The sequence below is a fragment of the Micropterus dolomieu genome, linkage group LG18 (genome assembly GCF_021292245.1).
Source record: "Micropterus dolomieu isolate WLL.071019.BEF.003 ecotype Adirondacks linkage group LG18, ASM2129224v1, whole genome shotgun sequence".
Classification (NCBI taxonomy): domain Eukaryota; kingdom Metazoa; phylum Chordata; class Actinopteri; order Centrarchiformes; family Centrarchidae; genus Micropterus; species Micropterus dolomieu.
Window position 1 is genome coordinate 20,226,177 of NC_060167.1, and position 23,873 is coordinate 20,250,049.

Genomic DNA, 23,873 nt, shown 5'->3' on the forward strand with positions numbered 1-23,873 from the left:
TAGAATAATGTGAGTGGATACTAAAAAGTGAGAACTACTATGTCTAACAAACAAATGGTTAGCATGTACAAATCTCTTACCAGACATGCCCTGTTTGGAGACTTGTCTGTCGTATATCTTCTTCTCCAAGGTGAAATCACAGACAAGGCGGTAAATGTAGCAGGGTTTCTTCTGACCATAGCGGTACACCCTACACACCGCTTGGGCATCGTGGCATGGGTTCCAGGAGGCATCAAACACAACAACGCGGTTGGCCCCAATCATATTAACCCCCAAGCAGCCCGCTCTGAAAGAAAGATACAGAATGAATGATAAGATTTCTGCCAGTTTAGGAAAAAGTTTTGGAAAAACTACTAAAACAAAACAGAGAGCGGAGACACATACCTTGTAGAAAGTAGGAAGACCCATGTTGTGTTGTTCTCTGGGTCATTAAACTGATTGATAAGTCGCTCTCTTTCTGAAGCAGACGTACTCCCATCCAGTCCTGCAGACAGAAGACACCACATCTTAAGCATTGAACACACTTTAACTTGCAGCTAAATGAAGGAGACTGTAATGTGGTAACATTTTTCATTAAATACTTGTTGTTCATGTTTAATTATAAAGATTTCTATTGAATTCTTACAGGAGAAGTACTTTTCCATCATGGCAGAACAGTAACATGACTGGTGGATGTAGGTACAACATATAGAAAAGGAACCATTTGATCTTTGTTAAATTGCAAATAGATTGCTTCTTAACGTGTTTCCAGAGCAGTGTGTAAATTTGCCAAGACAAATGATCATATGGGAGAACTTGAGAAATGAAGAGATACTAAATCAATAAAGACCATCCTTAGAGGTTTCAGAGGTTTGGAAGGAGAGCACAGATTGTATGACTCACTGTAGTAGTTGAGGTTGCGAACCCAGTTTTGGCTCTGGGCGTCAGAGGAGGCGATGCCTGCTGGCATGGGTCTCTTTGATAAGAAGTCCTCAATGACACTCAGGGTGGACAAACTTTGACTAGTGTGTAGATAGCAGAAACAGATATGGGGTGAGCGCGCTTTGGTATGAAATACAATAAAGTTATTATGTTATAAAACAGGTCAAATGACTGCAGGGGTCTGTACATTGGTATACTCAAAGTCAAGAGTTACAATTAATCTTTTTTTTTTTTTTAATGTCACATTACTGCAGTGTGACCACCCTTTGCCTTCATAACAGCATAGGTACACTTGCATATACTGTAGTTTTTGAAGGAAGTCAGCAGGTAGGTTGGCCCAAACATCTTGGAGAACTACCAACAGTCCTACTGTGGATATTGGCAGCCTCGGCTGCTTTTCTCTCTTCATGTAATTCCAGACAGACTCAATGTTGAGATCAGGGCTCTGCGGGGCCAAACCATCACTTCCAGGACTTCTTGTTCTTCTTTAGGCTGAAGATAGTTCTTAATGACTTTCACTGTATGTTTAGGGTCGTTGTCATGCTGCAGAATAAATTTGGGTCCAGTCAGATGCCTCCCTGATGGAACTGCATAATGGATCTGCCTGTACTACTCATCAATGAGGAGACCGTTAATTCTGACCAAATCCCCAGCTCTGTTTGCAGACATGCAGCTCCAAACCTGCAAGGAACCTCCACCATGCTTCACTGTCGCCTGCAGCCACTCATTCTTGTACTGCTCTCCAGCCCTTCGTTCAACAAACTGCCTTCTGCTGCAGTCAAATATTTCAAATTTAGTCCAGAGCATCTGCTGCTATTTTTCCAGCACCCATGTTCCTGTGTTTTTGTGCATAGCTGAGTCACTTGACCTTCCTTCCATGTCAGAGGCTTCCACTAAAGCCACTTCTGACCAGACTTCTCCACACAGTAGATGGGTGTACCTGGGTCCCACTGTTTTATGCAGCTCTGAGCTGATGGCATTGCTGGACATCTACTGATTGCTAAGGTAATGTAATAAAGTAAGGTAAAGTATGTGTCTTTTTTCTGCTGCAGTAAGTTTCATCTGGAAACCCCTGTCTGCCTGGGAGAGACCTTGCTGATGCAGTATACCTTGTGTTCCAGCTTCACCTTGTAAGCTGAGTTTGGCTGTTCCTCACCCAGTTGTATTCCTCCAACACAGCTGGTTCTGTTTCAGTTAATGATTGTGGTTCAACCTACATATTGAATTTATGATCATTATCACCTGTTTGGTGTAGTTGTTTAATCATACACCTGACATTATGCCTACAAAAATCCCTGACTTTGTGCAAGTGTACCTCGAAGAATTGATGCTGTTTTGAGGGCAAAGGGTGGTCACAACAAATATTGATTTGATTAACATTTTTCTTCTGTTCACTCACTTTGCGACTTGATAAATATAATCTATTAACGTGTCTATTTATGAAAAACTTTACAGCATTTTGGCATGCCTGCCTAAAACCTTTTCCTAGTACTGTATATGGCTACAAACAACCACCAATTTTCTTTCACTAAAGGCCATACTTCTGGTTAATTGTGAAATTCCTACTTACAAAAGTAACCTGTAAAAGAAGCAGGGAAACATCATAAAATGTAAGATTAAAATACTAATTTCCAACAGTTTGTAAAAAGCACTGAAAGCTTCAGAAATGTCAGATTAATTAGTTGAAGAGCAAAGTCAGTCTCTGTCTAAGCCGCTTAAGGGTGGATTTGTGTTTAATGCAATGTACATTGGACAGAGGTCTTACCTGAAGACCAAAATCTTGTCTTTTCTTCTCACACTCTCATCAATCAAATGGAAAAGCAGAACCATCTTGGCAGAGTTCTCCAGAACTCCTGTGTGGTAGTTTGACATTATGTCCTTTGCCTGAGACATATGAATGGGAGAAAAGGCTGCTGAATTAAAAAGGCAGTGTGACCCAGAGAAAGAAAGAAACAACAAACCTCTATACGGACATGACAAAGATAACATGTTGGTATAGCGGATGTATCAACACTGAACAAAGTAGTATTTTTTTTTTAATATTTAGTAGTATTTCAGTACTTGGAAGGTACTTGACGTTTAAAATAAAGATGTCAAATCGAGTCTTTTAGCTGAAAAACTGAGCTGTCAAGGAAACTACTTTACATGAACTGTTGTCATGACATACCCATTCATATGTGATGACTTGATTGGCTCTATCCTGAGAGGGATTGAGTGGTGGCAGAGTGTTGTTGACTTTGCTGTTGCTCGAGTCGGCTACTTTGGCTTTGAGGCAGCGGGGGTTACTAGCCGAAGTGATGTCGTCCAGGTCCAGGTCCTGCTCGTTGGCCTGATTCTCCTTTTGCAGGGCTTCATAGAGGACGTCTGGGTGATTCCAGATCTGGAGGGATCGGGGGGGGGGGAGAAAAAAAAAAAAGTCTTTCTTGATTAAAAAGAAATAAATCCACAGCAGTATTTTAATAGTCACAGCAAAAATGAACCTGATTCCGCTCTGGAAAAGGTAAACAGGTTTGGCTGGCCATTCAGTTAGGTTTCTACCCAACAGTAAAGAAAACAGTCTCACCTTGCAGCATACACAGAAGGCCTTGAGTGGGTTTAGACCGAGCCAGCCACTGTTCCCTGCTTCTCTAAAGCGTTTCATGAACTCGGTATACAGCGCCCTCTGAACGGGAGAGAGCCGCACCAGGATCACATGCTCCTCCTTGGAGGGAAGCTGGTCTCGCAGCACATCGTGACCACGTCTGTAACCCAGAAAAGCATCACAAAGAATATTGATAGGTAAGCATCATCCAGGCTAGTTTGCTCTCCTTCTCGAACGTCCAATTTCTAAAATCCGGCACTGACAGAAAGTTTACCTCTGGACAAAACCCTCCAGCAGGCTGTGCAGCACGTGGCTGCGGTAGCGCATCAAGCGGACATCTTGAGGCGTGCTGTCCACGCACTGTCCGTTCAGAATGGGCCGCTCAAACATGTTGCTGAACTCCTGACGCGTGCCTAAAAAGTCGGGTCTAACAAAGTCCACCATGCACCAGTACTCGATGAGGTTGTTCTGCAATGGGTAACCTGTCAGGACTACTCTGCGCCGGGAGCGGATGTTCTTCAGAGCCTGTGATGTGCTGGCATGGTAGTTCTTAATGCGATGACCCTCGTCACATATCACCACATCTGGGCCAGGCCGCGCGATGGCCCTTTCAATACCTGAAAACACAAAGAGTCTGTAAATATAAATTACACTATAAATTTATGCTTGTGTTTGTATCCCTGATGCTCATTTTAGTTTTTTAAAATAGCACTTGGACAATTTCACAAGATTGCATAGGCCACTGTTGCCTTTAAATTAATGACTTTTTCTGACCTTTCATGAGTTCCTGCTGTCTATCTTCTTCATCCAGGTCAATGATGATTGGCCCCGCGGCCTTCTTCGATTTCCTCTTCTTGCCCATCACAAAACTCTTCTTCATGGACAGCAGGCGGTACATCTCATAACCCATCAGCAACACCCCTCCATCTCTGGACCACTCATCTACAACTTTGGCCCGGGCCAGCGTTGTTCTGCAGGCCACACAGTCAGCGTGATTAACAGCTCATATGTTTGACAATAAATACTTATCCTTGCACACAACATGGCACATTACATACTTGTGCTCGTCATTGAGGATGTGAACTTTGAACTGGCGGCCTGTGAGGAGTGCAGGGTCAGTGTCTGGGGAGAGGGACTCTTGGGGTGGGAGCCAGAGGTTAAACTCCGTCAGCCAGTTCTGAAGTGTGTTCACCTTTTATGAAGGAAACATAATTATTAGAGAGGTAAATTAAATCGGTGTTCTGTGGGAACAATGACTACATCATTTCTTTTAGGACAGTAAACACTTCCATTACTCACAGGAACAATGGCCAGCACAGTGTGAGCCTCAGTATTCTTCAGTAGGATGTCAATGAAGGAGATGACCTGCAGAGTCTTGCCCAACCCCATGCTGTGAGCGAGGATGCAGCCAAAGCCACTGCTGGTCTTATACCGCTCCAGAGACTCGATGAGGTTATCATAGAGAAACCGGATTCCCCCGATCTTACAAAATGAGGAGACCGATGTTTGAGAAAAAACAAGCTGGACTGTGGGTTTCTGTTACTGAGAGCTTATGTTTTGAGAGAGAAAGAGACAGAGATGGTCGTCATACCTGGTGAGGTTTGACGGCCCTGGCCAGCTGTGGCGCGAGGTAAATGTCTTTCTCCTCTGCGGGGTGATTTATATTAACCAGCACTCGACCCTGGGCATCAGGCAGATTCAGAGCGTCGTTGATGTGTGCCCCGCTGCTCTCATCTGAGCCGGTAGCACCATCAGCATCCTCGTCGGCCGACTCACTGCTTATCTGCAGGGCGTCCTCGTCCCCAGAACTGAGCTCGATTACATCTGCGTCAAAGGAGAAGCAAACACTGTGTAAGAGCTTGTTTGTTTGTCTGGAATCACTTGCGGGGAAAAAAGCATCATAGTTTCACAGAAGGATCATATCTTACCATCTCTAATGGCATGTTCCGGCAGTGTGGGGTCCACTTTTTCCTCTTCATCTGCACTGCTGTCCAGACAGATCACATCCTGCTTGCTCAGGAGAGCAGGGACCAAGTGAGATACTTCTCCCAAAAGTGAAGCAGTGTCCACTAGTGGAGAGGTGGAAAAGTATTGGGATATTTAGCACAGAAAGTACACAAAAAAAAATTAATCAAAATTAAATAGAACGGGAAAGGTGTAGCTTCACTGATAGAGGGTCAGTCACCTAGCTGTGAGTCTGGGACAGTTGGGGCTGGCGTAGGGAAGTCCTTCCTCTGCTGCTCCAGACGTTTTCGCCTCTCCATCTCCTCCTGTTGAGCAGCCTTAGTCCCAGCCTCCAGCTGATCCTCTTTCAGCAGTTTTCTGCAAGCATAAAGAAAAAGTTCTGTTAGATACAAACATTAAAGTATATTATGTAACATACCTGATGGAAACTATAAAATAGATGAATGCACCTGATATTCTTCCTCATGTGTGCAGGCTTAGATGGCTTTGAAGGTTTGGAGCCTTTTGAAGACTTTGAGGATTTGGTTAATTTGGAGGCTTTTTGTTTCTTTGTTTTGCTAGAGAGTGGCTTGCTCTGGCTCGAGTTTTCTGGGCTCGTTGGAGGCTGGGAGCGGGAGGCAGGTCTGGAGGATGGACGGGACGCAGGCTGAGACGGAGGCTCTGAGGATGGCTCTCCGGAGGTAGCTGAAGCGGAATCCCTGCCATCCTGAGCTGTTTCAGTACTCCCGGGTCGTTCTTGAGAGACAGAATTTCAGTTAACTTCTTCAAAGACTAGTTAACAAGCACCAATTTCTGATGTATATGTACTTTTACATGTTTAATCTAAGTCATGATGAAATCAAAAGACAGCAGGTACAATTATTTAATTTCAACTATATTCATCATTAACTAGACAACACGCATTATCTGTTAACACACTGGGATGCAGTCACTCACCAACACTATCATCTTCATCGTCTCCATCATTTTCATCCTCATCTTCCTCCATGTCCTCAATGTCCTCCTCTTCCTCATTTTCCAAATACTCCTCTTCACTGTTAAGGCTGGGCTCCAGGTCACTTTCTGAAATCGCCTCTTCAGACATGGCGTCTTACCAGGCTCTCAAAGTATTACCTACACACCTTCATCAGGAGCCCTGAAATATTAAAACACATCTTTACATTAAAGTAGTACACCTAGCAATCTGACAATGAGATTTTACAACCAGCAAATGTTTTAATTTCTTTCTTTTTTTTTTAATTGATGAAATAGTTGTACTGTTAACCAATTATTAAAGTTGACATGGCTTAACTTTCTTTTCACCAACTAATTGATTAAAAGAGTAAATCTATAAATCTTGTTTATTGTTAGATCTTAAACATACATCAGATATGTAATCTGGGGTCAGGCCAGAGAGAGCTTTGGACACCAGGAGCAAATTCTATAGTAAATTCTATAATGAACAGGTCACTAGTGGAGATGTTAGAGAACTGATGTGATATGACTGAACTATTTGGCTCTTAAGGGCAGCATTTGGAATGAGCTGAAACGGTGTAGACGACCAATAAAAAGTTTCACAGTTGTTTATAAGTGTGCTTCCCTGTTGTGTCTTTTCCCTGACGGTGCCCACACGGTCATCTCTGAAATTGCTATACATAACCTAACTTTATTCTAAATTAAGCCCTATCCCCAACCAGGGGGTAGTGCTATGGGGGTCTAAAGAATAATTCACAACAGACTTCAAAACAAGAACATCAATCTGGTCTACTAATAACAAAGTGTTTCAGAATCTGACTGGGACACAGCATTCTTTAAAATATTGAGGTCAATCAATCGAGGTATTTAATTTAACTTCAAATATGCAAAGACCTGCTGCATCGGAGTCCTTGTTAAACTGTCCAGAACATACAGAAAAGCCAATAGTGGTAGTATAGCAAACGTCATAACTAGATGGAAAATCGATTTATACATTTAAAGCATATGGTATGGTGGAGGCAATAGACATAAGGTCTGACAGCAGTATACATTTTGTATGAAAGTGAGTCCCCTCTCTGGTCAATATAGGCTATTATTATGAGGTTCCTACAGTCCTCTGACAGTATGTTTACATTAGAATATGTCACACACTGGATGTCAGACATATGAGTCTATGATAGAGAAACAATGCTGTTGTGACCAGTGCGGAATGAAATGTTTAAAATCGAAAGTGTACGTTTTACATAACATGACCCACAGGGTGGATTTCGAGCCGAGGATGGAGGCAGCTAGCAAGTAGCATGAAGCTACCTCTGCAGTTTATTTGTTATCATGATGCTGTTAGTGTTAGTTAACATTAACATCAAGCACCTGTCGTTAGTTGGCTTATTGGGCTACGTAACTGAATGCATGTGAATGCTATTGTTCCTTAGGCTGAGTCGGCAGACCAGCGTGCTAGCTAATTACACAACAATAAACGCTAATTCAAACGCTAAAACCACGTAATTATTGAATGGTTTCATTGTCCATTATTGAAAGCACAACACGAAAGTTGTTTGTAACTTGGGCTGAAAGAAAATAAGCTTTCCTTACCGAACCCACTGTTTTGTTGGCTGTCGTAGGGAGATACCAATCTTATATTGTGTAACGTTCACGTAGCTAATGCTAGCCTGGATTACAACCAGGCTAACACTTCGGCTAACTGTTAGGTAACGTTAGGACGCCGCAGTTAAACTCAAACTCCAGGCGGTTGTTGGAGCTTACCTTATCTGCTGCGACAATGTACTCTTCAATAATCTCGCAGAGTGCACAATCAATCAATGGATACGTACAGTAACTGTGTAAATTAACTGGTAAACGTTACTAATTTCCAAATTTTACAGTGTGACTATAAATACCGTCCCTATAGAGGTTACTCTAACTAAGGTTCCGGGCAAGGAAGCAAATTAAAAAATAAAATAATCGGTCAAACTCTTGATGTTTGCAACAGTTGTTTTGGCTGCTATTCAATATAATTTATTTTCTTCCGCAGTATATGGCACCAGCAGGAAGGATGGAGCGGTTTCGGAGAAAAACTGAAATTATGGGTAAACGAAAAGTATTACATTTACATAATCGGTTACCTTACCTTTTATATAATCTGTATAAAATTATATCACCCTCGCTATTATTTAGAATGACGTCGGTTTTGTCTTACATATATGTTATTACAATTTGATTTTAAAAAGTACACCTAATAAACAAACACACTAAATAGTTTTACATTAATTCGTTGTTGTGCTGTATATAGGTTAGTTCCGACTACCGGAAGTTAAGGTAGGACTATTTTTTTGCGACCACCCGGCGTTTCTTGATGACGTAGTTTGTAGGCGGCTAATTCTGTCTATTGTGTTTATCTTGAGCCCACCACAGTTGTCTCGTGAATGGATAAAGCATTGGCGTTAAAGACTCTTACCCCCGTTTGGACATGGACTGGAACACATCTTAAATATTAGTCAGCTGTGCACAAATGCAAAAATGAACAAAGGGTGGCTGGAGCTCGAGAGTGATCCAGGTGAGAAATGTCGACAGACAACACAGCTAACTAACGTTAGCTACCACTTAAAGCCAGATGGACAGTTTAGCTTCCTGAGCAGCTCGAATTATTACGCTTAGAAATAAACTTTAATGCCAAACAAGATTAAAACACCGTTAAATAGAGTTTTGGTGTGTATTGTGTTGTGCAAGTGGATTTTATGCGAGTAAACAAGGTCGAAATATCAGAGAGACCAACGTTATCCGCAAAAATTATACAGTGGGCTTTCATTTGCGGTGTTTTCTATGTTAGTTAATGAACCCTAAATAAAACGTTTTATCATTTCAGGACTGTTCACTTTGCTGGTGGAAGATTTTGGTGAGTAGCTTATACACAGAAGCTAAACCTCTGTCAGTGTTGCAGTGTGAATAGCAATACATCCAACCCCTGAGTGTGGGGATAATAAAGCCAATTGTTTTTGTGCGTGTCTCTATTCTGTAGGTGTCAAAGGTGTCCAAGTAGAGGAAATATATGACCTCCAAAGCAAATGTCAAAGGTATGTAACTTGTAACCACTCAGGTCAAACCCAGTCTGTGTGGTGAGCAATAATTAAATAAATAACCTGGCAGGTATGCCTGGAAGCGACCTACAAGCTCATGTCTAATTAATTAATCATGTCTAATTAAAACAACCCTCTTTTTCTTGCGCCTTGTTGGACTATAGCAACAAAATGTGAAAAGTGTCGTTGACATGTGATGTTCTTTCTTAGTCCGGTCTATGGCTTCATCTTCCTGTTCAAGTGGATTGAGGAGCGCCGTTCCAGGAGGAAAGTTAACACTTTGGTGGATGAGACCTCTGTCATCGATGAGGAAATTGTAAATGATATGTTCTTTGCTCATCAGGTAAGTGTTTATGTGATCATAGATGTGGGCAGTTATTGTAGTTTATGCTGTGATGTTAAGTTTTGCATTAGTGAGCAACTGATCTATATTTGAAGTTCTATCCTATAGCAGATTTCTTATGAGCTGTCACATTATAAATATTAGTAATAATGTAAATAGGAAGCTTGTGAGGAAATTTCATTCATTGTGAAAATATAAATTGGGACTAAATAGCTGTTTAACAGCACATTAGATAATTGTTTTAGTTTTGTGACAAAACCATCACAAATGGCACTCTTTCAAGACAATTCCTATCTTTATTTAGACTTTAAGTCATGTATCGAGTATTGATTTTATAAATTGTAGGAATTTGTGAAAAGGGAAAATTGCGGTACTTCTAACCAGCAAATGTTTTCACAATATATAATGTATATTGTATAAAATCAACATGCATACCATAATATCAATAACAATTCTGCTATTATTAACAGATATAGTAATAGTAACTATTATTAATCAGCTGAAGGTTTCAGCACAGTACTTCAATACAAGAAATGTCTTAATCTCAAGAGACTGCCACAGAAGGAGGGGACCTTGTCAAAGTAGACGTCATAATACATTTAGCTGCTTCCAGCCCTTCAAAATCCTGATCTGCCTATTCACAACTTGCAGTGATGCACAAAGCAACATAATTAATAAAATGCAAATTCTAACCTGGACTTGTGTTGTTGCTGTAATTTTAACATCTAGCTGATACCAAATTCATGTGCCACCCACGCTTTGTTGAGTGTGCTTCTGAACTGCAGCGGCGTTGAGCTCGGCACCACTCTCAGTCGCATGAAGGCTTTCACAAAAGGCTTTAGTCCAGAGGTAAGATGCCTGTCTGTTATTTTGAGTGGAATTTAATAGTGTGCTTTTTTATTCAGTTTTTGTTTGAGAATGATATCTTTTCATTATTTATCAACAGTCACCTTCTTGGTCTCACTTAGTCACATGTGCAGTCTCTCTCTAAATCTAACTCTCTTGATTTAATGCCTTTTTCAGAGTAAAGGTTATGCAATAGGAAACGCCCCAGAGCTTGCAAGAGCACATAACAGCCATGCCAGGTATTTAACAGTCAGTGGTTCCGTTTTAAATGTCCAGGTGTCTCTGATTCTGTGGAGAGAGGGGGAAAAATCCACTGTGATTGGTCTACCGTACTGTGGGATATGTGATGCTTTGTGCATTCATCAGTTTCTCAAACTCTCTTTCCGTGTTTCTATGGAGACCGGAGCCCAGGCACCTGCCGGAGAAACAGAATGGGATCAGTGCGGTGCGGACCATGGAAGCCTTCCACTTTGTCAGCTACGTGCCCATCAAAGACCGGCTTTTTGAGCTTGATGGACTCAAGGCTTACCCCATTGACCATGGTACGGCTACACACTGACGTAGAGTCTTGCTCTTGTCACACTGATTTGTAGCATTTAGATTGCCATGCTGCCACAGAAAAAGCCTTAGAGGGAATGCATATGTTGAAAATAGGTTTCATTGCATTAATGCATTTAGTGTAGTTCTGTTAAATGCTGCTGTTGTTAAACGTGCACACACACGCTACTCAAATAAATAAAGGATAATATTTCGCTCTGTTTTAGGGCCCTGGGGAGAGGAGGAGGAATGGACTGATAAAGCTCGGCGGGTTATCATGGAGAGGATTGGCCTGGCCACTGCTGGGTGAGTCCTGAGCCAGTTGGCTCAAACTGTGGTGGTTCACATCCTACACACACACACACACACACACACACACACACACACACACACACACACACACACACACACACACACACACACACACACACACACACACACACAAGGCTTCATTCTCATGCTGCTTCTCTGCTCTTTCTCAGTGAGCCGTACCATGACATTCGCTTCAACCTGATGGCAGTGGTGCCTGACCGCAGGATGAAGTATGAGTCCAAACTGGAAATTCTAAAGAGGAATCGGCAGACTGTTCTGGAGGGTCTGCAGAAGGTCAGGAAATGCTGGAAGTTTCCTCACAGGCCCATTACAGTGCCACAGCTCCTTCAGTGACAGAACAGTTGGTCACGTTGTCTGTGGCTGTTGCAGTGCAAAGCCTCAAAATGGAAGTTCGTCAGCTGACACATGGACACATAGTGTGATTAGATGACAGACTTATGTGAGCAAGAGAGATTAGGATATTGAGATCATAGTAAAATGGAACATATTTTAACTTTGAATGGGGGGAAAAAAACCCAGAATAAAAATGGATTCACTGTTACTGTTGTCTTCAGATGATCCGGCTCACTCAGCCCGAGCTTGTCCATGACAAGAAGCAACAGGACTCTTCCACTCCTGATGATGGCACCGCTGCATTAAAGAAAGAGGCAAATGTGGTGCCAGTTACATCACAGGGGACAGATCAGGCTTCTTCAGGTACTTTAGTTGCCTTTATTTCTCCAGTCTTTGTTGAAATATATCTTGTAAGTTCTATAGTGGCTTATCATAAACATTTAACTGAAATACTCTCAACTCTTGTTTAAGATTCAGTGGATGAGCCAGGAGCTCAGTCTAAGGATGCACCCAGCCCCTCGGCAAACACAAAGGTCATGGGCAAACCACCAGTCCCCACAGGAGGTGCCCAGCAAGTCACCAGTCCCAACCCCATTGTTCAACGCCTGCCTGCCTTCCTGGACAACCACAACTATGCCAAGTCTCCAATGCAGGTAAGAGGAGAAGTAAAGTGTATAGGTTCTGGTTCAGAAAGGTCTATTGTTGTATCCAGTGTGTGTGTTCAGCACTTTCTTCACCAATTTCCAATAAAGGCAGAGAATCTTCACATTTAAAAAGAAAGAAAAGTTTTTGCATACTGCTTTAATGTTTGTAATGTTGTTGTTGTTTAAAATGATTTCAGCAATTAATCATCAAAATTGTTGCCAGTTAATTTCCTCTTGAATCCCTAATTGACTAAATGTTTCAGCTCTGGTTTTGTTCAGGACTTATAGTATTATTTAAAAATATTTATTAGACATTAGCCTCTGTGGCTTTCACATATCACATCATTATAATATTTTTCAGCCAACAAACCACATGTACCAACATCAACCCCAGAGCATGTAAACAATTCAGTATATCTTTAATTTAAAGGTGTCTTTCTTATATTATTTATCTGGGGCAGTTAAAATCCTGTTTTTTGGATAACACAAATTTTGTTTCCATTTTAAATAGATTTTAAGGGTTTACTGCAAACCAAGTTTGACATAAACAGGTTTTCTTTGCATTAGTTGGCTCAAGAAAAACCTAAAACCCCAATCAGAGATAATGGGTATCACGACAGTGGTGAACATTCTTTGTTAAACCAGGTTTTCATCATCAGGCTCTTGACATTGGCATTTGACATTATTTGTGTCTTCTTCCACACAAAATGGACTGTTCGCGTGCTGCCGATTTCAGCCAGAACAGATTGTTATAATGGAAAGTTATGAAGTCTGAAAAAAGCAACACTTTTTTCCCCCTTTTTTCCAGTCGCTGTACTGTTGATTCCTCCTATGTATTTCTAACGTGACAGCTGTACATTCAAGATCTTAAACTTTAAACTTGATACATTTAAACTTGATATTCAAGAAGTGCATTTAGGATATGTGGAAATCACTTTAGTTTTTCCAAATCAAAGTGAAATTAATTTTGTTTTTTGAATATTATCAAACAACATAATGATAATTATTAATATCATAACAGACTTATCAAGTTTCTATTCTGTGCTCTATTAACTGCAATGCCAGCCGCGTAAAACAGAGTCAGCTGCAAATCAGTACCAGCAAGCATAAAAACATAAGTATGCATTTTCTTTCATTTTCATGTGGGTTCCTTTGGCAACGCGACACATACAGTTTGTGCTACTGTAACTGCAGGAGTTTGTTACTAATAAAAGGCTCAACAGGTTTGCACATTTAACGTATTCCCTAATCTAATAACCTGCATCACACCATAGAGAATATTCTCAGGAATAGAGTGGCGCTTTTTACATCAGCTTTAAATTCGAATCTCTGAACACAACTCCTTCAGAGCAGGTTAGGTGTGCAGCACAACATAGCATGGTGATCTAGCCAGGTCACAAGTTGGCCACCTTCGTGACATGGAAGACTCTGGTTTTTGAATCAGCATACCTCGCTAATTAATTAATTTTCGCTTCATAGTACATTTGATACCTTTGATCTGTCTAGTTGTGTCAAGAAGCCCTTTTTATGCAGCCCTTTACACCCTTATACCTACCCTCACACATTTGCTAAAACAAAGTCGGGCGTTACATTGAGAGTAATATGGAAACACTAATATTCTACTTTTCTTGCAACCATGAAAGATCATACGTTGCCCTCTGAACTTCTCAGATCTGACTTTGCGACAGCTCACTGTGCGTGTTATTTCTCTTTCTCTTTGCTTGTCCTCTCTGTCTTTCATCCTCTCAGGCGCTCTCTCTCTTGCACATTAGATTTATAGATTTATGCCACCTTACACCTTTTTTGTAAGGTGGCACTATTCAGAAAATGCAAACCACATACAATACTGTAAAACTCATATGAAGAGGATTTTAGTTTACATGTCTGCTCTGTTCCTGTTTTAAGGCAGCTCAACTTTTATCTCTAGTGACCCAGAAAAACATTCAGTGGAGGGTTTATTAAAGATGTCTGATTTACAGGAAGAGGAGGACCTTGCTGCTGGAGTTGGTCGATCTCGAATAACGGGGCCTCCCCAGACCCAATACTCCGATGATGAAGATGACTATGAGGATGATGAGGAGGAAGTGACTGGTTCTGCAGGCGCATCTAACAGGTATATAAGAGGTGTATAGAGGTCTATTTAATAGGTCTAATTTCTTCTTATGTGTGTGGTTATGACCTGACTGAAGGAGGCTAAAGTTCTTTGAATTACTGCTTTTTGTGTTTTGTTATGTTTCACACTTGCTGTCTTTTTAGATATAGACGGAAGGCAAGTCTGCGCACACGAACTGGACGGGTAGGGACTGGAATGGAGAGCCAGATTGCCCTCACCGTATTGGCTGAGAAGCTGAAGAAGGAGGCTCAAAGGAAAGATGCCTTGAACACACCCCTTTCTGTACACACAGAAGGGCGCACCGGTGGCATTTGTATCACATCTGCTTCCCAGCCTTCCCCCACACCCAGCAACGAAAGCACCGACACCGCCTCCGAGATTGGCAGCGCCTTCAACTCCCCGCTGCGCTCACCCGCGCGCTCCCAGGCCGCCACGCGCCCGTCCAGTCCGGTTGCATCCCATCTGTCTCGTGTGCTGTTTGGAGAGGATGAGCTGCTGAGGCTAGACTCGAGACATAATCGTGCTGTGCGAGAGCTGGGTCCCTCTGTCAGCGTTGCCTTGTTACACCTGAAAGAGGATGGAGTCATCTGCGCTCTCCCTCCATCTGGTGAGTACAAGAGAATTGTAACTGTCGTCCATGTTATTTACAAAGGCAGTTTAAAAGCCTCTGCTGAAGTAAGCATTTGAGTCAGTCACTTGGTATTTAGAGTACAGTCAGAGCATATTAATCATGTTAGACAGTAGAAGTAAACAGTTTGGGGTGACCTTAATGAGAAGAACACTCACTGCTTTTAATAACAAATTGTCTGCGTCTGGCTACTTATGATAGATTGCTTCTTTATCTGTTGCCTGTTCAGTAGATTTGGCCGCTGATGGCACAAAGCAGCCTTGTACCTCTGAGAACGCAAAAGACAAAGAGCAAGCACGCCTCGAAGCAGGAGAGAAGGAAAGAGTGAACGAGGGACCATCTGTGGAGGTGAAAGAAGAGGAGAGCAAAGATGGAGCTGAGGTGAGACCTAGCAAGGAAAAGCCCAGCACTGTGGAAACTGCGGCAGACAGCAAGCCCCCTGGGGAAAAGTACACTCCCAAAGTAAGTCTTAGAATTTCCTAGTGTCATACACCTGTACCTTGCAATGCTTGTCAGCCTGCCAACATTTTTTACAACACAGTACTCTAGTACTGTACACCGAGCAGTTATCTTATTCTGTTTCTTGCAGGAGCTGCTTGCACTGCTCAAGTGTGTAGAGGCTGACATAGCCAATTATGAGGTGTACCTAAAGGAGGAAGTAGAAAAGAGAAAGAAATACAAAGTAAGTTTTATTTACCTGGAACCAATCCAATATATTGTTGTTGTTTTTTTATTGACTTTTAATCAAAATGCTCTCATTTGTTCAGATTGATGATCAGAGGAGGACTCATAATTACGATGAGTTCATCTGTACCTTTATATCAATGCTGGCCCAAGAAGGTAAATCTCATCATCTAAAAGGTCTTTTTTTGCCCTCCTTTACCCTTTCATCAAAACCACATTTGAACCTTAACCTTAACCTTAAGTTCCACTTAAATTCCCGGGCTCTCTGTGGTGGATCATTAGTGTCCGTCATTAATGTCACACACAGTTTGGTCATGATTTTTGTACATGTCAAGACAAATAACAAATAATTTATTTCAAACAGAGGTTCTGGCTGTTAACACTTAAAATAGATCCACCAAATCTGAAATAAATACAGAGCCACATTTTTACTCTTAACCACCTTCACACACAAAAACACAAGGTTTGACATTGTCACACGCCCTTCCATATCCCTCCTTTAAAACAAGAAAGAAAAGACTAACCAGGCATATGCAGGAACGTAGTTACCTGCTAATCTGTTGTTTTGTTGGTATTTTTCTTTTATAATTTCTTTGCTCCTTAATTAATTCTGACTGCATGTGTCCTTCAGGCATGTTGGCCAGCCTTGTGGAGCAAAACATTTCTGTGCGTCGTCGGCAGGGAGTGAGTATCGGCCGCTTGCACAAACAGAGGAAGCCTGACCGCAGGAAACGCTCCCGACCTTACAAAGCCAAGCGCCAGTAATTACAAACAATCATAACTTCTGTGAGTAACTTACTCCTGTGAGCAGTGAGCAATCACCGCAGAAAAAAAGAAACTGAAGCACTCCTCAAACTCTCATAAAGGCAGTTTTGTATAATATTTTAGTGAGAGCCTCCTCTTATTCGTGAAATTGACCATAGTTCTTTTATCATTTATGTGTGTATATATATATATATATGTACTACCGTTTTAATCTCAAGGTAAATGTTCCTCTTTCTCGTGCTACTACTATTGACAGTTTGTAAATATGAACAAAGACATGTCCCCAAAAGTGATGCGCCTGAATATATTTTTCATCTCTCAAAGTATTCATTCTTATCGAAAGAACCTCTGTCCAGTTGTGTGGTCAGTACAGTTTAGTGTGCCACTAAATATAGAATTTGGTAACATTAAGTCAATATTTCCTCAACTGTATCCTTTGCTGATGTTTTTATGGTGCCAATGAAGTGTTGAATGTTTTGACAAACAAGGCCATGTGTTTTATTCATCCATTTCAGTTATTATCTGTTCACTGTAATTCATTATACAGCATGTTTTAATCACATTCTTCACAGACAATTTTAAACTCAAGAAGTTGTGATCCATCAAGTTTCTTTCTTTCCATTTGCGTGTCTTTAGCTGAAGGTCTCTTGCTGTGTGTGTATGTATCTTGAGGTCCTGCAAATGGAAAAACAAGCTCCTGTGTTACTTTTGTACCTGAAATGGATCTCAAAGTGAGTGAATATTGAGTCGGATGTGTGCCCTTGTGTGTTTTGTACATATGTATCTGTTACTTGGCTCACCTGTTCACTGAGTTCTGTTGCTCTTTGTGCTTGCCAATTTATTCTTCAATAAAGTCAATGAGAATATCTTGCTATAATCCAGATTGCTCTTTTGGTGGGCATTTAAAATAAAGCTCTACAATGGTTGATCCAGGATAACAGTGTTTTTACAATTGCAATGAATAGATTGGTATAGCGTTCCACCTCAGTATGACAACATGTTTACAAATGCTAATCACAAAAATTATTTTATCTTAGTAGGTTCATCAGATTAGGTTTATTTTCTTAGATGTATTAGATAACAGTAAGTGTTATATTGTAGTGACAATTGGTGTACACTAGGGAGAGCAATCATTCAGAGACCAGTAGGACCATCTCAGAATAGTAACCTTTTCGATGTTGTGAGGAGAGCCTTTCACAGTAAAGTGGACTTTGGATTTTCTGCAGAAGGAAGTTGTTGCACCATGGCTGTGATGTGCACGTGTATTCAGATGAACATGTAGTATTTCTAGTGTTTTAGTATTAGCGTTTTGCATTGGCCAGAGCAATCCTTATTTTCATCTGCAACATTTTTTTTTATATTTCATTTGTAGTAAAATACTGTCCAGCTGCAGTTTATTACTTTGCTGAATGAAATAACCCACATTAATTTGATGATTAGTTTTTACATTTTTTACTTACCACTAGATATACTATATAGATATAGAGCTTGTGATGAGTAAAATTAAAAATCTTAACGTGAATTTCTGATCCATTTTTCCAGGTGTTTGGGTGGTTTGCATTTTCTTTTCTTTTGACACTGTCAGTTTTTACCTTACAAAATGTTTGAGCACAGGTATGATCTTATAATAACGCCACTGGCAGGGTAGTAAAGTACACCCAGTAGCCTATGTGGTAGCTAAAAGGAAATACCCCTCACCCACACATCTTTTGTGAAGCAGATGTTTGAGTGAAATGTAACCATACTGTATTGGTATTTCACTACTCTTTGCTTGTTATTTGTATAAGAGGCCCAGACCAAGATCTCCAGTTGGCTTCATCATAACTTATAACGTGAATGGGGAACATAATATGCTATCTATAACCACATTCAGGAGTTCCATGTAGGCATTTTTACTCTGTCTCAGACCATTTGAAAAAACATGTTTCCAATGTTGACTTTGTCGCTTGTCTGGAATTCTTTATTGGTAGTCATCTCATATTTGGATGAACTCGTATGCATAGTCCATCAAACTCCAGTGAGAATAAAATTATTGTCATTATGAATGAATCAATCTTCATTTTTCTCTATTAGTTGATTAATTGCTTGGTATTTACTTTGTCAGAAAATAGTGATAAAAAACACCCATAATTCCCATCATTTCCCAAAGCCTTACACCTGGCAGATTCAAACTGCTCATGTTGTCAATTTAACAGTCCAAACCCCAAAAGTATGTAGTTAAATGTCACAAAAGACTAAAGAAAGCAGAAAATATTTACATTTCAGGAGCTGAAACAAGGAATCTTTGGCGAATTATCGATTCAAAAGTGGTTAATTGTCTGTCGTTTGACAAATTAATTAAACGACAAGGAGGTCGTTTCAGCTCTAGAGAATGTTGTGATTAAATGATCTGTAGCCTATGCCCAGACAGCCTAACAGTGGACCTCTTGTAGGCAGATAAAACCTTGGCACGAAGATGTGTGATGTTTCCGGACCATCATTCAGCTAAAGAAACTATAGGTTTATGCGGGAGAGACGTGAAGCGAGTCAGGGAGTTCTCTGTGGTCGCCAGTCATGTGCCACAGAGGGCTCAGAGGTATATTTGCGTGGTGACTTGAGTCAACCGACCGCTGTGAACGCGCACGTACGAGCCACTCAAGTTCCCACCCATTGCGTCAGCGCGCTCCCTCACCCTCCCCGTCAGCGCGCGTGCTCCGTGTGGGATGCTGAATTGTAGGTGATGATGGCGGAAGGGGAGCAACGCTGAGTTTCATCTGACAGCTGTACAACCATCTCCGACACCGTTTCTCTCCGTCGAGACCTTTCCCGAGGCGATGGGGAACGAAGCCAGCATGGAAGGGGAGGGACAGGCGGGGCAGCCCGGCTCCGCTGTCCCTGCAGCGGCGGCTCCGGCTTCCATTTCAGCACCACCGGACTCTGGACAGCTCATCAAGCCGAGCAATGGAGCGCCAGCCGGAGGAAGTGGGGCTGGACCCGGGCCGGGGATTAACAGGTAGCCGCGATAGCTTAGGGCGCTTCTCCGCCAAACGCGGAGGTAACACGGCAGCGTGGCGTGTACCGTACATCTGTACGGTGTGGAGTGGATATATAGGCTCAACCGCGTAGATAGACTTGAATGGGTGCTTAATTATTTATTTAATATCCATGTCAACACAATTCACCACCCCGTTTGAGAACAATTTCTGCTTCTTCTTGGCAGCACCACCCCGTTACTCACCCTCAATTTGGGTCGAAGTCAAATTCAGTATGCAACGCTTACGACGTAGAATCAATAATACGCAAAGCTTTCAAACGCTTCAACAGGGATTTCTACGCCCGTTTTAACGGTGTCTGTCCCGAGGCGTCCGTAGCTAAGCATCATGAATGAACGAGCGACATTTTCCCCCTCGTAGTGAGGCAGTGCCAAGTAAATATGAATACTCAGGGGTGGATCTCACAAATATTAATGCCCCCATAGCTTCAGGTGATAAATAAATTAGACTGTATCTCACGTTGAAGGGCCCCGTCGGTTTCATTACAGGTTGATTTCCTGAACATGCTTCGACATGAATGCCAGTAAATACAAAGTCATTCCGAGAAATCACCGTCCTCCCCGTGAGCCTGTATCCTGATGACAGGGTTGTATAGGATGACAGTGCTACCATCAGACGTAGCCAACGTCGTTGTGAGCACAGGGCCATAACGCAAATGTGCCATAGCTGTCTTCACGTATCAGACCTCAGTCCAAATCAATATGCAGCTAGTGGAAATTGTTTTTCACCACCGTCAACTGCACTGAAAATGGTTCATTTCCTCTGACACTGAGCACAGACACATTAATTCAATATTTCCAGTTACATATGAAAAACAATTTGTTGTCCTATAAACAAGGCGAAATAGGCTGTAATTTTAGCCTTTTCCAACATTCAGCCCTGATCATTAGGGTTTAATCACAGGTGGGTCTGTGTTGTCTGTGTGGGAGGGATTACCCTTCCAAATAAGGTCTGATATTGCCTTAATTACATAGTTCAACAGTTGTAGACCTGAATAAGCACAAGCAAAGGGCACAGCTGCATCTTGGATTTGCCTCACCAGCTTACAGTCTCTCTTTGAGAACACGTATAGATTTATTTGTGCTACAAACCTTCGTTTTAAGGAATCTGTCTTTTGTCATTGACCAATTGCTTGGTTTTTATCATCATCACACATGGTGATTGTAATGTTGAGCAGTAGACATGTTCAGCCACTGTAACTAGAAAATCACCCACCTTTAATAATGTTTAGTCCTCTCCATGTTTCTATTTGTGGGGATAAAAAGCACTCACTCTTTGTCCTGTATGTTCAATGTGGGGCAGGTTTAAAAGCCCATAGCTCCCTTGTAACCGCATGATTCTTTTATGTCTTGATTTCTCTCTGGTATCCACCCTGAGGTGTCTCATAAGGCGATGGCGAGTGCTGAGAGACTGAGAGAGAGACAGTATATCATATGGCTGCTTGTAATGGTTTTCTTAAGATCACGGCCCTACATTCAGTCTGAATCTTTGCCTTAAAATACTCTTCCACTAGGAAGTTGTGAGAGTGTAAGAAACAATGAGACGGTGGCTGGGTTGAGACTGTAGATAGGAGACTTTCATCTTAATTAAAATGAGTTGCAGCATTTTATGCCTATTAATGTGAATGGGGAACATATTATGCTATATATAACCATATTCAGGATTTCCATATAGGCATTTTTGCTCTGTCACTCACCATATTATATTTTATTAATCACAGTCAAAGAGCTAAATCTGAGCCCATACAGGAATCCATGACTGTATGGGTGTCACACGACCCTTCAGCTTCACGAAGTACCTCAATGGTTGTTTTCTTCTCTAATCATAACAGCTTTGAGTAAGTGTACAGTCATCCGGACCTGATGGCCATAACTGACAAGCATTCAGAAGGAGAAATTAAACTGCCTGGTATTTCCAATGTGTGCAACTAAGGGCTCAATGTGCTGCTGCTATATTCTCATCTCATTGTTTTCTGTTTAACAGCTGAATGAATGAAGATTCGTTGTATCATGTAACAGCATATGTTGTATTGCACTGAGAGCTACATGATTCAGTCTGGCCAACATATGCCATTGATATGGGGTCTTTTCACAGAATATAAATCAGTATAAATCAAATTTCCATTACAAACCCAATCAAAGCAGTTCGTAAAAAAAACACCATTAAAATAATGGATATAGTCATGTTCTAAGACACAGTGTGCCCTCATAATTAATTTACCTTCAGAAATGAAAGCACCGTTCTGTATGTAGCCTACACATACTAAATGGTTATCACAACTCAAACAAATAATGCAAAAGCAGTTATTATTATTTATGAGACCATGACAGCCGTAGGATACAGAAAATGAATGGCTACCCATGAGACAATGGTAGTGCAGCGTTGGTCAGATATAAGGATATCAGGCATCAAAGCTCATGAAAGCTTATTTAGTCCCCTTTTGTACTTTTTTCTATGCTTGTTACGTGCATTGGCTTCACTGGTAAACAGCAGGATTTTTCCCCCAATAGCATAAAAATGCTCTAAATTATTCAACAAATGCTTGCATTGAACATTTGTACATTATTCGCACTATAGGTGAGTAAGCTTGCATAACCAGTACAACATGCTTCCTCAGTGCGTTTTTTAATTATTTTTTTTATTATCTCAGACTGTAGACAGTCCATCTCAAATATACTGGGACTAAACCATGGCATGTATTCTGACAGAACAGACAGTGGTTTAATCAGAGTGGGCCTCTTACATGACATTAGAGTCAAAGAGCTAAACATCTCATTTTCTGAATATAATATATACCTGACAATCTTTGAAAAACTCAGAAGGTTGTGTAACAACACTTAAAGACTCTTTTAGACATTTGTCTGTTGCAAAAAAAAAAATTGTGATTGTGTTACCTTATCCTGGATGCCATAAATTACATATGCCCAAGCTCTTTTTGTAAAACATAAGCAAAATATTAAGAAATATAAATATATCAATATAACTAATTATAATTTACAAATGTGTGTTCATGTTTTACAAATTAAGCAAGGACCTATGTCATTCTGACTACCTTGTTTTGATTAGGAAAAAGAGGCGCAACATGCAAAACTGATAAGAATATTCTGTGTTTTTCAAAGATCGCCAAGTATTACTTTTTAGCTCTGTGATTTTAACGTATTGGTAATACATGAGAGGCACAAACTGTGGATATGGTGCACCCTGTCACACAATATAGCTTTAACACACACTAGCCTTTTCTTATGTGACTCACTGTGGGTGGGAGATTTAAAATTTCAGCACTACAGCTCCAACATGATGGGGAATATATTTTTTCTACAGTGAGCTCTCCTTCATCCATGTCTCGGCTGCTCATCAATTATTTTTTGAGGGTTTGCCAAGCTTGTCTGACACTAAATGATGAAATGTCTGCAAATAGAGAAAATAAGAAGTGCTGTGGCCTATAACACTGGTATCCACCAATAATTAGTTTAATGAATATTGTAACAGTCTTGACTTGGGTCTATTTGTCGCAGCCTCTGTCACAGTTTTGGCTAATTGAATTTTGGGTCTGATCCCTTATCATTTTATATGAATGCAGCGCAAAGTAGCTGTTTGCTGCTGAGATTTCTGATAGATAACAACATCAACCAAAAACTACTTGAAATAATGCCTTTGTCATCATTTTTACAATAATCACTTAAATGTATGTCAACTCCCATTTGTTCCACTTTAACCTTGATAATAAGATATTCTAAAAAGCACTTCAACACAGCAAACCACTTGTTTAACAGTAAAGATGCCCAGCAGCCACAGCATAACGGAAATTAAATGCTGTATAATTATAAAGTTGAAAGTATTTCCCTTTGGGGACAAAATAATTACCTCTTTCCATTTTTCTACTATAAAGTCAGTGGTCACTGACATTCCTGAAACTTGGTGAAACAGTAGTGCTAGACCTATGTCAATAAGCAGAAATTTCACAGTTGATTTATGCTGCACTTGATGCCTTTACAAACAACTGATTGAACATTTGAACATGTTCAAGTCCGATGCATCCACTACCTTTCTGGTTTGATCTTTAAATATTCCCAAATGGACAGCATGAGATAGGTTTCACTATGAAGCTTGAGCTTCCCAG

The 23,873-nt window shown here is 40.9% G+C and overlaps 3 protein-coding genes across 10 annotated transcripts in view; 2 read left to right on the top strand and 1 right to left on the bottom strand.

Moving 5' to 3' along the window:
- Positions 1-23,873, bottom strand: part of rad54l2 (RAD54 like 2) — a 97,820-nt gene that overhangs the window by 7,677 nt on the left and 66,270 nt on the right. For 2 of the 4 annotated variants that reach the window (XM_046028756.1, XM_046028759.1), the window contains 15 exons: positions 6,404-6,602; positions 5,917-6,202; positions 5,688-5,824; positions 5,431-5,571; positions 5,094-5,326; positions 4,802-4,984; positions 4,561-4,694; positions 4,277-4,473; positions 3,777-4,119; positions 3,485-3,662; positions 3,089-3,301; positions 2,687-2,805; positions 883-1,001; positions 385-484; positions 81-286 (listed from right to left, as the gene is read on the bottom strand). In XM_046028756.1, coding sequence (XP_045884712.1) covers positions 81-286; positions 385-484; positions 883-1,001; positions 2,687-2,805; positions 3,089-3,301; positions 3,485-3,662; positions 3,777-4,119; positions 4,277-4,473; positions 4,561-4,694; positions 4,802-4,984; positions 5,094-5,326; positions 5,431-5,571; positions 5,688-5,824; positions 5,917-6,202; positions 6,404-6,551 — 2,737 coding nt within the window. In that variant the 5' untranslated portion in view covers positions 6,552-6,602. Of the gene's footprint in view, positions 1-80; positions 287-384; positions 485-882; positions 1,002-2,686; positions 2,806-3,088; positions 3,302-3,484; positions 3,663-3,776; positions 4,120-4,276; positions 4,474-4,560; positions 4,695-4,801; positions 4,985-5,093; positions 5,327-5,430; positions 5,572-5,687; positions 5,825-5,916; positions 6,203-6,403; positions 6,603-8,014; positions 8,119-8,185; positions 8,315-23,873 lie in introns of those variants that run through there. The other 2 variants (XM_046028757.1, XM_046028758.1) reach the window with 2 other exon arrangements.
- bap1 (BRCA1 associated protein-1 (ubiquitin carboxy-terminal hydrolase)) lies at positions 8,772-17,598 on the top strand. 2 transcript variants are annotated; one of them, XM_046028765.1, is made up of 17 exons: positions 8,772-8,975; positions 9,285-9,314; positions 9,438-9,492; positions 9,706-9,838; positions 10,568-10,687; positions 10,862-10,923; positions 11,084-11,226; positions 11,449-11,527; positions 11,704-11,827; positions 12,109-12,250; positions 12,359-12,540; positions 14,511-14,644; positions 14,788-15,251; positions 15,502-15,734; positions 15,862-15,954; positions 16,040-16,112; positions 16,588-17,598. In XM_046028765.1, the coding sequence occupies exons 1-17, from the start codon at positions 8,939-8,941 to the stop codon at positions 16,719-16,721; spliced, it is 2,238 nt and encodes a 745-aa protein (XP_045884721.1). In that variant the 5' UTR covers positions 8,772-8,938; the 3' UTR covers positions 16,722-17,598. The 2 variants fall into 2 exon arrangements, with proteins under 2 accessions (XP_045884721.1, XP_045884722.1); XM_046028766.1 differs by having other exon boundaries at positions 8,773-8,975; positions 15,505-15,734.
- Positions 19,470-23,873, top strand: part of bsnb (bassoon (presynaptic cytomatrix protein) b) — a 58,420-nt gene continuing 54,016 nt past the window's right edge. For all 4 annotated transcript variants that reach the window (XM_046028751.1, XM_046028754.1, XM_046028752.1 and 1 more), the window contains exon 1: positions 19,470-19,713. In XM_046028751.1, coding sequence (XP_045884707.1) covers positions 19,535-19,713 — 179 coding nt within the window. In that variant the 5' untranslated portion in view covers positions 19,470-19,534. The remainder of the gene's footprint in view (positions 19,714-23,873) is intronic.

What these genes read in the sequence shown, in the direction of transcription:
- bap1 (XM_046028765.1), top strand. Translation starts at nt 8,939, where the DNA reads ATGAACAAAGGGTGGCTGGAGCTCGAGAGTGATCCAG. An exon ending in GGCTTACCCCATTGACCATG is followed by an intron (nt 11,227 to 11,448) that starts GTACGGCTACAC and finishes GCTCTGTTTTAG; the next exon opens with GGCCCTGGGGAGAGGAGGAG. An exon ending in ATGCCAAGTCTCCAATGCAG is followed by an intron (nt 12,541 to 14,510) that starts GTAAGAGGAGAA and finishes TCTGATTTACAG; the next exon opens with GAAGAGGAGGACCTTGCTGC.